Source organism: Serinus canaria, chromosome 1A (genome assembly GCF_022539315.1).
Source record: "Serinus canaria isolate serCan28SL12 chromosome 1A, serCan2020, whole genome shotgun sequence".
Classification (NCBI taxonomy): domain Eukaryota; kingdom Metazoa; phylum Chordata; class Aves; order Passeriformes; family Fringillidae; genus Serinus; species Serinus canaria.
Window position 1 is genome coordinate 23,604,532 of NC_066314.1, and position 13,371 is coordinate 23,617,902.

Sequence of the window (13,371 nt, forward strand, 5' to 3'; positions counted from 1 at the left end):
CAGATACCAGGAAAATTTTATTTAAAGCACGATGTCTTTTGTCTGTTCTTCTAGATCCTGACAATAATAAGAATCCCACCAGTGTCACTCCTGCAAGCTAATTCTATTATATCATGAATTATTTAAGTAGAGATATTAGCAAATTATGAAGCATTTTGGTGAGAATATTTGCCTATTACAAAATCCTGTCAACTTGAAATGACCAGTCAGAGCTTGCTGCCAAAGGAGCACGTGGAGATTTTGCAGAAAGTTGGCCAAAGGGTTAATGGAGGTTTGTTACAACTGGCTGATGTGGACAGGGAAACCGATGATCATGGCTCTTTAGTGCAAGCCATATGGTCCATTTTTCCCCCATATACATCTGGATTTCAGACATATTCCATGATGAGTTTGGATGATCTGGATAAAGAAATGGGTATTTCAAGGAAAAGCACAGAAAGTAACTATATGGGACAGAGGCAAATTTGTTTATTGCAGAGTCTCATATGCAATTGGGTTTCCAAAACTTAAGTGCAAATTAGGCTTTGTAGGAAAGGACTATGAGAAAGAAATTGATATTAAACAGTTGTTGGCAGCTTATACAGCTGCATTAACCAAGAAGGAGCTGTCTTCAATAACCTAGACAGTGCTGGTATATAGGATGATTAGTACTTAGGGAATTTTACAGTATCAAAGTAGATAGGAACTGCTGAGTATTTACTGCACCTATTAGACAGAAGGTATCTTTTTCATATACTAGTGCCTGCTGATTTCATGCACTGAAACTAATTAGGTTTTTGTAACAAGAGAACTGTTATATCTATGGCAACAGCAACTTGCATGAAGGAGTTATGTCAGTGGTTAGAGACTTAGGAAGGAAAAGCTGCAGATAGATATACAGGATCCTATGTACAAACATGATTCTATATGAGCACACAGGAGGCTGGACTATGGCCATTTAAATATTAGGGATTTATTAGAGGGAAGGAACCTTTTACTATAAGCCAAATAATCATTGCTTTAGAAGCATGGAATTGCTACAGTTGGAAAAGATCAATGAGTCCAACCATTAACATAGCACTGCCATTTTCACCACTAAACCATACTCCTAAATACCACATCCACATGCCTTTTGAACACTATCAAGGTGGTATTTCTACCACTTTCCTGGGCAGCCTGTTTCAAAGATTGCCCACTTTTTCAGTGAAGAAATTTTACCTAATATTTAATTGAAAGCTTCCCTGGTGCAGCTTGAGACCGTTTCCTCTCATCCTATCACTTACCTGGGAGAAGAGATTGAACCCCACCTCACTACAACCTCTTGTTAAACAGTTGTAGAAAGAAATAAGGTCTCCCCTGAGCCTCCTTTTTTCCAGGCTAAGCAACCACAGTTCCCTCAGCCACTCCTTATAAGAAGTGGTTTCTGGTCTGGCTTCTGCCCCAGACCCTTCACCAACTTTGTTACCTTTCTCTGGATATGCTCCAGCACCTCAATGTCTTTCTTGTAGTGAGGGGTCAAAACTAAACACAGGATTTGAGGCCTCACCAGTGCCAAGTACAGAGGGACAATCATTGCCCTAGTCCTGCTGGCCACATTATTTCTGATCCAAGCCAGGGAGCCACTGGCCTTATGGCCACATGGGCACACTGCTTGGTCATGTTCAGTCTCAGTCTGCTGCCAAAGCTTATCAGGGCATTCCCAGTGCATACCTGCTCCCAAATGCCCAATAAGGAAGAGTTATGGTTTTATTTTACTTGGACCAGCTGTAACAGAATAGCTCAAATTACTATAAAAGTCTATTCCACAGGTAGACACTTCTGCACATATGTTTGGAGAGTAGAATAAGAATGCAAGTATAAGACAGCTAGAAAACAGTACAACATCTTTGAATGGTTTTCCAACACAGTATGTTCTCATGACTCAACTGTTGGCATTTGTAACAATTTTAGTTTATACCACTCGGGATGTGGACAGTATCACAATTACTCTTGAAGAGAAGACCTTAAAGCAGATGTGAAGGATATGATGACTTTGCTGGAAAAGATGAATGAGATTAAAGGAATCGGTAGCAAAGTCCAGTTAGCACTGAATCCTAGGAATTCAGTGAGGGACTGAACAGGTCCTCGCAGAAGAGAAACTGAGATTTCAGGAGCTCTGAATTACAAGTATCACTTTGAAGAGCCAGAATAATAGATCATAATATAAAATACCATCCAGACTTAATAAACTCAAACAAAACAAGTCTAAAAGAGAATATATGTGTGGGAATTCTCACAATGTCCAGAGACTACTGGTGAGCAGCCCCAGCAGCTGGAAAAGTAAGAGATAACTGAAGACTTAACATCCTGTGGTAAACCTACGATAGCAAGGCCATTCAGTATGAAGACATGGCAATTATGTTTTATGCCTTACTAACAAAAGAAAAGAAAGAGAAAAAACAATTCGAACCACCAAACATGATAAAGCAAAACAGCTGTTGATTCAAAACCAGTCCCTTTTCCAAGAAGCCTTATTCCTTTTGACTTGGTCAAAGCAAAATAAGAATGTAGCAACCAATAAAAATACTACATATATGAAAATATTGAAATATGTGGATAACCTTCAATCCTGACAAAAGTAAGCCAAAGTGAGATACCAGAATAAAAGGTAAATGGTGTAGAAAACTCAAAGCAGCACTTGATAATTATAAACTGCCTTTAGAAACTTCAAACATTTGAGTTTCTAAGAGACAGGCAATACTATTACAAGTGGTTGCCTGAGTACCAGCAGAGAGTCAACAGGCTGAAACAAGAAGGTACTCACCACGATAACGAAGTGGGAGTACTGCCAGTTAAGATTAAGGGGACGAAACAGCATAGAACAGAGTAGAGATAGTGAAGGAATGAGGAATTTTTAATAGAGAGGTTGCATCTAGTAATATCAGGAATTGTTCTGACATGGATTTGCTACACAGACCAAAGCTTCTAGGTTATATGAAAAGAAGCTAAAAATCTGCCTGAGTGACACTAAAATAAAAGAAAGTATATTCAACATCCTAATTATTTTTCTAGTTTTTTTTTTATACATTACTGTCATAATAGATATTTTCAAAACAGGATTCAGATTTACATCATGTCCACAAATTCCCCACTAAGTATGGGGAATTTTGACAATGGTTTAATGCTTCTACCAGAAAACAAATTTTACAAACAGAAAACCAGTTGGTATACAATTTATACTCCTGTGTTTGGCAGCAGATTGAAAGTTTTACATCAGGTACCATCCAGATAGATTTGGTAAAGTGTAGAGGAGGAACACACCTGTAAAAAATGAATTATAAGCAAAACAGATAAAATGAAATGCTTTCCATCTTTTGAAGTCCATTGGAATGATGACTGAAATAATTGTGAACAACTCAATTTGCTGCAGTGCAGCATCTAAACCAAATTTCATGATGGCAAAAACTAAAACTGATTTAACACTAAGGGTGATTTCAGATCACCAAAAGAACACAGACCACTTAAGTGCTTTTTAGAGAATAAGTATCTGTCTTTAAAATAGAAATACCTTAAATATAAGAGATGCTACAGATATGTACAAGTCAGCTGAAAAATCATCCAGGAAAATATAAACTACATTGTTTCCCACTTGTTTCATGAATGTGACCTGTTAAATTGCAATCACTTGTGCTAGTTTACTGGACTTTTTTCAAATTATGTAAATTCCTGGATGTACTGCCCTTAACCATGGAACTGGTACAGCTGCTAGTTCACCATTTCCCTTTCAAACATTTAGTGCCAATTTGGCAATTCTGTAGACTGAGAGCTACTAAGCCTCTCTGAGAATGAGGATCTCTTACAGTTTTCCCAGCTTGAGCCGTTCTATAATCACCTCCTGCATGTAAAATGAGTACTGCACAACAACAAGGAAAAGATGTAAGGAAGTGTTCCTACAGGAGTAAGTAAAAACACACTGATATCTCACAAATAGAGATGACAGCCAGGACTTGCCATACTCTCAACCAAAATAAGTCTGCCTAGCTGAAAAATCAAGACAGACTTCAAGGTCACTAATAAGCTGGAGTAAGAAGAATGTGAAAAAGGAGAGTCTACATCAACAATAATGTCTGATTTACAGTACCAAGCAAACACAGAAGGAGAGATCACCTGCTACCAGCTTCTGTGTGATTGCCTTGTTCACATTTGAAACAGCTATAGGGTACAGTGGCTGCAAGTGTACACCTCTTCTACACTCCTTTGAAAGGAGTTGGGATTTTTTTTTAACACTAGGTACTATCAGGCCTGTTACTGAAAATGACCTTCCCAGAGTGGTGCTCTTTGAGAAAGCAGCAGCTTGCAGGTTGCTGTTGTGACATTTTAATTTGGATGGGTTATAATGCAGAGAAAAGGAAAAAAAAAATTACAAACAAACCAACCAACCATCTCCAAATCTGAAACTTGAACCAGTACAAATAAATCACAATTGTCAAATACTAAGCAACTGGTAGTGTATTAAAGGTAATGAATTTATTCATAGTACCAGCACCAGTTAGAAATAACTGTCTTGGAACGTGTGATGTCAGCTGTAAAATATCACATTCAGTTGTCTTTAGACTTCAGCCACTGGGGATATAAGTTCTACTAGCAAGACCATCTTCTGTAACACAGCTAAGCTAAATGAATTATAATATGGAAGCTTGATTCTGGTTATGGTTATTATAAGTTGAGCACTGGTAGATTCAATACAGATACAGAGAAGCTGCACACAAAAGGCATAAGTACTACTTTTCCTCTGCAGAAAACAAGAAATATTCAGACCAGTACTAAAAGTATCCTGAAAACTTAGAATAAAAGTTACAATTTTATAAGAACTGACATGGCTACAAAAGCATTCAATTATTACACACAGTAAACAATATATCTTCATTACCAAAATATTTTAAACAGAGATTTAGTGTATACAGCTAAAAAAAAAAAAATCATATAAAAGCTAAGCCTTCATATAGAAGCATGTATTAGAGTTGAGTCAATTTTAGCAACCTTTGCTCTGAGGAGGCTGTGTGAAAAGAAAGGGGTTTGCATTTCTATCAAGTTTCCAGAACTGGAAGTTTCTCTCATGGGAGTTAATTTAAAATGTTCACCTAGCTCTTACATCAGAGTTCCTTATTGTTAAGAATCTGACTTTCATTATACTTTAATGCAAACAGGCTGTCATATTTAACAGACAAGCAAATAAAATCCAGAAAATGCAGCTATTAATAATGTCAAGTGGGCACTATTGAAATATGCAGACCGTGCACGGTTTTTTTTTAATAAGTGCAATTTTTATAGCACTTAGTATGTTCTAAGCTAGCCAACCTGCAAATCTCAACATCAAAAAGTTGCCTTACACATTGCATTACATTAAGCAACAAAAGTAAAGTAAAAAATAGAATAAATAGGAAAACTTTCACAGACACCTTATGATCAAGATAAGGGTAAAATATTTTAATTACATTTTTACAGTGTTATGGGCACAAGGACTACACTTATCACTTTGTACCCCAAGACCAAACTCCTCTTCTGTCAGTGAATGGTCAATTTCCCTGGGGCAAAGTCTGAGATGAGCTCAAGGAGCCACGATGCCTCTGGATGAAATGAAGAACTTCATTCCTCATTTGTTCTTCAAAGACTTTCACAGGAACCTTCTGATGGATGAGACATTATTATGGGTCATTAGAAAGAGCTCTAACCACAGCTCTGGAACTTAAAGCAGTGCCCTGTGTAGCCAGGCTGCAGGGCTGGAGGTCCAAAGTCTGGCTCATTTTGCGCAGCTGCTGTTCAGCGTTCCCACGCGAGTGTCCCCACCGCAGGCTCGGCCTCTGGGACACTGCGTCACACACACACACACAAGTGACCTCACAGGCTGCTGCTAGGTGAGGTGACGTGAAGGAGCATGTTAATGACGTCAGCAATTAAAGAGAAGAACCGCATCTTTTACCTTAAACCCACACATACAGACCAGCCACAGATCTAAAGACACAACTTCGCACACGGCTGCGCTGCTTCTCCCAGCACCCGCAAAGCAGCGGAGCCGCGAGTACGCCGTGTCACAGCCCACGTGCTAACAGCACCACTGTCACCGATTCCCTGAACCCGGAGCCGTGCCGCCGTGCCCGGCGCGGCGCTGCCCGGCGCTGCCCTGCCCTGCCCTGCCCTGCCCTGCCCTCCCCTCCCCAGGATAGGCCAGGCTAGGCCGGGCCGGGCTAGGCTGAGCTCGACTCCTTCCTTTCCTTTCCCCGGGCCCGGCTCTGCCCACGGCGCTCCCCTCACGGCCGCGGGGCGGGGCCGCGGGCGGAGCGCGCGATAACTGCCGTCTCGGCCACGTGCCCCGCCTGTGCTGAGGCGACGCGCTCGTGAGAAAGGTCGGCATGGCCGACGTGGTGTGCTCGTTCCGTGTCGTGGCGGGAGGCGACGAGGGCAGCGACAGCGATGACGGCGACTGGGACATTGGCGTCGTTCGGCAGGAGCCGCAGGTGGGGCTGAGCCTCCCTGCGCCTGCGGCCCGCCAGCCGTGGCCGGGCGGTCGCGGGGTGGGAGGCGGCCTCGGCTTGGAACCGTGAGGGGAGCGGGGCGCTGTGGATCGCACGGGGAGTGTGGCTGGTGCTTCCTCCCAGGCTGTTTCCTGCCAGGGTAATGGTAGTGTACCCTCAATCCAGTTAATGAAATCTGGTCTGTCGGGGTTTATCTTATTACCGAAACCCATAATGATTATTTGAAAACTTTCTCCGCTTAAGTAGCACACCCTAGTACTAATCGTATTTCAGTATGAGAGTAAATTTGAAAGTGACCGGCGGCCTGTAAAGCTGTTTTATATCTTAAACCTCTTGAGACTGTTTCTGGCTAACAGATTTCAGTAGTTTTATTGCATCTAACAGGTGTGGAGTATCCATCACTATAAGGCAGAGGAGAGAAACCCTCACCATCTGTGAGGGTTTTTAAGCATGGGTTTGTATCGTGACCGGAATCGAAAAATGGAAGTATAACTGAATTCTTGAGGTCTTAGGCTAAAGGTTATAGTTAGTGTTTAAGAGGCCTTACCTTTAGATGGATGTTCCTATCCAAAGAGATGTGTTGTTTGAAAATTGTTGCCTGAGTAGAATAAAAAAAGGGCTAAATTATTCTGTTGACTGTTTCTCCCCTATGGTTCCCTAGACACTTTTTGTTAGTCTTTACAAAAGTTATTGGAAAGATGGGCTACGATGTGCTGTAAAATTTGTATATTTCTAAGTTATAAACTGGGATTTTAAAATTTATGATAAAAGACAGCTTCATTTCATACCCACTTCTGTCTCTAAGGAAACTAGTGAATCTAGTCCTCTGCTTGCCAGTGTATGTAAATGTTTTGTACACTTGATATAGCTCCAGCAGCAATCTTCAGCTGCATCTGCAGCTTTGGGACATTGGCCTCATAAATCTTTTGAAAACAACTTAAATTAGGTAGCTGTCTGATGCATAAACTAGTCTTTTGGTCAGTGCCTTTTTCAGCCAGAACTTTTATGATGCAGTGCTACAAATCCCTCTGTCACCACAGAATTAGTGTGACAGAGGAGCTGTAACCCTTCACAGCAGAGGGCTTGTGCTGTTAGGCCAGACATTTAGTCACTGGGGTCCCCTGACTCAAGCTCAAAGTTTCATAACTGTTAGTTGCATTTTTTAATGTTGTACTTAACAATATGTGAAATGTACCAAAATAAAAAGGTACATACATGCATTGCAATTTTTTTCTAGTGTCATAAGATGAAAAAGAATCTTAATTGAAATCAAATTATGGTAAGTAAAATTGAGAGCAGCATGGGAGGACAGCAGGTCTGTTGAGAAAGAAGATATTTCCATTTTCAGAGAAAGGGACCCCTCAGAAAAATTGATTTTAAAACTTGGACTTTATAGTAGACCCAGGTCTATGGAGATGAAAGGACAAAAGTTACATGATGCTTTTCTCCCTCTTCTTCTGTGCTGTGTCCTTTCAGAGATTATCAGTACTTTTATGCTGAAACAAAGCTATATTGTTTTTGCCTTGAAACAGTCTTAAGATTTTGACTTAATTTTTCTTTGTTTATCTAGCAGTTGGGTCAAATGTTGCAGGCAGACAAGAATGAGGCATTAAAGAAGGCTCTGTTTCGTGGTGATGTGGCGTTAATTGAAGAACTCCTAAACTCGGGTGAGGAAAAGTCAGTTACAAAGTTGAATAATTTTTATTGAACTCAGCGAAAATTTCCATTCTCATTTAAAAAAAGACTTTATATCATTTACTGGAAACATTCATGTGTTCCTACATGCACTCAACACATTATTTTGAAAGATTAAATTACTTTTTCAGTGACTCAAATTTATTATTCCAGCACATTCCTTCTATTATATGTTTTTTTTGTCAGTCAGGAGACCTGAAAATTAAGAAAACTATGTTTGAACTATGAAATAGCATGTTTCTTTGTTTTCAGATGCATCTTTAACATGCAAATAGCAATTAGAAGCACTGAATTAGAGGTGGTTTAAATTGAGGGGAAAAATTCAGTGGGTGGCCATTGGTGTTGAATGTTGTACAGCATGGGGTAAGAAGGGGAGGCTAGGCTTTTTTATTTTCATGTTTCTCTGTTTCTCCAGTTTGGAAATTCCTTTTCCTCTTTTTTTTTTTTTTTTTTTTTTTTTTTTTTTTTTCTCTCTCCTTCACAGCACTGGTAAGTTTCTGGTATGTGCCCTATGTATAACTGCTGTCCTGGCAACATCAGCTGAACAAAGATTTTGTGATTCTGAAAGGTCTAACAAGCTTTTTGTGGCATTTGTCACTAAAAGTAGTCTGTTTTAACACTGGAAGCCTTTTTCCCTGTTCTGTTACTCAGTATTTGTCTTTAATGTGTTTGTTAATCAGTGTTAGGAAGATTGGATCACTTATTCAAGCATCCAGGGCAATCAGAAACTGCATAGCTGAGTTGACCTGCCTAGTGATAATTGTCAGGAAGTTCTGCTTCAGCAAGCAAGGAGAATATAGTAACCAAGAGCTTGTTCTCTGAGGAAAATTTGTCTTAGGAAAGAAAGTAGTTTCTTGGTTAGCAATGGTCTTTTCTGAGTTTTGAAACAATGACATTATTTGCCCTTTTAGATGCCAACTGTTTCTCACCACAATGGGGGAATGGTTTTGTTTTTAAATTAGGCAAAACTACTGCACAGACTGAAACACAAGAAGTGCAGTACAAGCGTGAAATACATCTGTCTTGCTTTTAGAAAATATATTCTTATTTATGACTGGAGTTCTAGTGATGTGTGTACCTCAGATTGCTTATTTGTTTTGCTACACCATCCATTTTAAATTGTTGTATTGCAGCGAAACAGCAATAGTTCACTTTCTGTGCTGATGCCTGCTACACAGTGGACATGTTTGTGCTATTGGAAGATGATAATAGGTTTCTGTAAGAGCATAGATTCAGGCCAAGGATTCATGCAGTCTAGTTTCTTGTGTCCTGAAACAAATAAGGCACTATTATCAAAGAATATGTAATTTCCTTAAAATGAGAACAGCAGTATATTCTGACCCATCCAGCACTGTTCTGCAAAGCAGTAGAATACAGTGCCTGTTATGGAGGCCTTCCTGAAGAAAGGTGACATTATCTGTCTGGGATCTGTGCTCAGATTAAATCTTTGCCACCAGCAATACCTTTAGTATAGAAGAGCTTGTAGGAGGCTCACTACTAGCAGTCAGCCAAACTCAAGGTTTTTGTTGGAAGTGGATTTCCTAGCAAGTGTTGGGGCTATTCCTTCAGGTAGAGTGAGACTGTGTTTTCTGGCTTGGTTAGATGTTGCCTTAGTATTTTTGATGCCGAAAGAGTTTACAGAGCTTCTTTAGGAGATGGATAAGCACAGTGTTTTTCCTTACCACTGTTAAATGGCAACTTAGGAAAAAGTTTCTGAAGTACATGTCACAAAAAGTAATGCAAGCAAGTAGTGCCTTCAAAGATGATTTGGACATTTTGGTTTGCTTTAGAAGAAAAATGCTTAACACCACGTGTTCCATTTCCTAAAATGGAATTAGAAGTTACTACTCATGACAGTTTAGGCTGATTAAAGATATAACTACAGTCAAATCCTCTGTTTTCCTTCAGAAGTTTGTTCCACCTATATCTTTGAATGAGTGCTGGTGCTCAACTCATATTTTGTGAGCCAGTTCAGGGAATTATAAGTAGTAGTAAACAACAGGAATGGGAAGGTGCCCAGTGTGTGAGAATAATTTTTCAGCTAGTTTAGGACTTTGATCCCTGAATCAGGTGACCGCCATAGCTGGCCCAGCAGAGGGAGACATCAGCAGCTCTAATAGGACTCAGCTTTAAGGTTGTGTGGGGAACAGACCTAAGTGCAGACAGAGTTAATACTTCTACTAGAGAAGTCTTAGAGAGAAGCATTTTAGAACTTCTCAGGTAAATGGTGTCTGAATGTGAATGGATTCCAACACTGAGAACTGTTCTTTAACTGAATGGAAGTCAAGACCTCATATTTTTGGTGTCAAACATGGAATTATTTAGCAGAGTTACATCTTTCTCTATAAAAACAGCCTTTCTACTATAGCTATTATTAGCCACCATCAAGAAAGTATCTGGAAGGGTTATGGGAGAAACAGTAATAATCATCAAAAAAAGATTCTTTGCTGTTCTTTTGATTCACTGTTATTCATATTCTTTACATGGTTTCTGCTGTTGTGTGTGTCTGTGGCCAGAATGTGTTTATCCTCTTTGCTGCTTAAACAGGAAGATATTTATCTGTAACTCAGATTGTAAAGAAGAATGTTGCATCTAGTTTGTCTTCTAGCTATAATTTGTGGAGCCATGTAACTGAAAAGCTCCTCTGTTCATACCTACAGAGGAACACAGATAATTGCAGGTGGGGGAGTCCAAATAATGCCCTGGTCCAGCTCCTCTCAGGCCCATCATGCAATCCAGTTGAGACCATGTGCAGACAAGTTACAGACTCAGAGCAAGGGACTCCCAGCTGTAACAAAAGGTAGAGACAGGAGTGAGTGAAAGCTGTACCAGTCACAGGGGTGGTGACCAGAGGTCTGATACTCGTGTGTCTGTGATGCCAGCAGCTGGAGGGGATGGGTGGCATGCTAATATCGGTGTGCTGTGTTTGTAAGAGTGCTGTTTGTCTGTGTTTGATCACTGTGACCAGTGGTGTGTGTGTGTGCTCCTGCTGGGAATACATACTCAGCACTGATATGGGCTGGACCTGCGGTTCTGGAGTGCAGCAGCCTCTCTTCTGTCTGGCTGTTGGATCTCTCCTGATTTTTCACTAAAATTTTTTTTCTGGGCTACACTGTTCTCTTGAGAAAATCTCAAGGGTCATTTTAAATGCTGAACTAACATTGCTTACTTCAATAACAGCTCATGTAATGGGAGTAATAACCTATTTGAGTAGTCATCAAGGTGAGACATTTCTGGTTCAGTCAGCAACTCCTATAACCAAGCAGCCAAGAAGCCACATGACTTTTCCTGTTACAGTTGTCTTTTCTTTGTCTTCCTCTGGGATTACAGCTTGTTTGCATATGGACCATCGGTGCTTCTAGACAGTCACTACCAAGATGTTAGGAGACTATGCAGGACAAACAACATATTGCCAAATAGACCATTCTACTTCTAGAAGTTGGAAAAAGCACCAGCATCATTGCAGATACTGGCTGCTATCCCTGGAGAGAAAGCATTGAGGAAAATCCTTCTAAATTGTTTTAATAAGTCATGTAAACTGCCAAGTAGGTCGTTACTGTTGTTCCGATGTGTATTAAAGTAAAAGGTTTTAGATGGGGCTGCTTTTTTTTCTCATGAGGAAAAGAGACTTTAAGACTGACAGGGTGGCAGGTTTTGGGTATTTTTTTCTTACTAGTATTGCTTCAGTGGGCTGTTGAATATCAGACTTGCTAAATTCTTGAAGTGACTTAAAAGGAAGTTCTGATATGACTGCTAAAGGACATTTGCTGGCTCCCCTTGTAGAACTTCTGTGGTTTTCAATGAAAAGTTTTATACAATGCACATAGGCCAGTGTGCTAATATGCAACTAGTATGTGTAGGTTGCTAAGGAGATTTGGTTGTAAATTCTGTGGCTTGCAGGTGTTACAATGCTTCAACACATGGCTTTCATTGGATTGCTACCTCTTTATTGATCTGCAGTTCCAGTGATCTTAAGAAATTAAAGACTTGATCCAAGAGCAGTGACCTGTTAGTCCCTCAGCTTTAATGACTTTATTTTCTACACTGAACACATCTTTGATGTAGTACCGTGACAGGGAAAGTACAGATTTTGCATGAAAAAGTATGCATGTAGCTTAACTGTCACAAATTTCTTAGGATAGTTGTGGGGGCTTTTTTTGGAGTGTTTTTTCCCAAATAAGTATTTTTGATTATCCATGGTCACTGTAGGAATAATATAGAGCCAATTGATGGAAACTTTTCTAGAGGAGCTGATATTTGTTGAAGGATTGAAGAAATCTGTGCAGGTATTTAATACAAAGTTGTCAGAAGACTCTCTGTTTGGTACTTGGTTCTCAGTGCATTTGGAAGGGCTGGGTTGTCTGACAGGCATGCTTCTAGCCCTTTTAGCCGTTCTGGTTATTACAAAGAGTAACAAACAATTCTGGTGATTGTCTTTGAACCTTGCATAGTCTCCTATTTTCTCTTTTTATTGAGATAATATTTTGTTAGTATCGAACACAAATGTGCAGCTAACTGTCTTGTAGGACAGAGAATAAAAGGAGTTGTATAGCAGGAAATCCTAGATGTTGTGATCCTAATTGTCTGACAAGCAGTTTGCTTCCACAGCCATCTTCCTGGCTTGACTAGAGTAAAATTTTTTTCATTTTGATTGAAGAAAGCTTTTGCACAGAGCTAGAGAAAGCAGATTCTGTGTGCTTATATGAAATTACTTTTGCAGCTAAATTTTTTACGTTTTTAGTGTAGTTTTTTTGTGGTACTTGACTCCTTGGGTTGAGAACTGGGCTACATTAATGTCAGTTTTAAAAGTTGTTTTCTGGTGTTCTAACTAAAGGTGTACTATAAAAAAGAAAATGCCATAAGAGATTTCTCTCCCTTGTACTAAATGCAAACAGGGTGTAATGTTATATATTGAGAGTAAGTTTTATAAAAAGCATATTTGTAGTAATGCAGGTTGATGATTGTAATTTCTTCAATTGTGACAGGTATCAGCATTGAAACTAGCTTTCAGTTTGGATGGACTCCCCTGATGTGTGCAGCCAGCGTGGCTAACTTTGCAGTAGTACGTCTCCTTCTGGACAGAGGTGCTAATGCATGTTTTGAAATAGGTAAGATGAGAATGAAAAATATTGGCTGGTAATGCTCAGTACCAGACATTGTCCTTATCCTTATTCTCTTGTTTATA

General features: G+C 39.8%; 1 protein-coding gene across 1 annotated transcript in view; it reads left to right on the forward strand.

Moving 5' to 3' along the window:
- The first annotated feature begins 6,368 nt into the window (after positions 1–6,368).
- Positions 6,369–13,371, forward strand: part of ASZ1 (ankyrin repeat, SAM and basic leucine zipper domain containing 1) — a 33,673-nt gene continuing 26,670 nt past the window's right edge. Inside the window, exons 1-3 of the mRNA XM_030238397.1 lie at positions 6,369–6,473; positions 8,062–8,158; positions 13,172–13,294. Of these exons, the coding sequence (XP_030094257.1) occupies positions 6,369–6,473; positions 8,062–8,158; positions 13,172–13,294 (325 nt within the window). The remainder of the gene's footprint in view (positions 6,474–8,061; positions 8,159–13,171; positions 13,295–13,371) is intronic.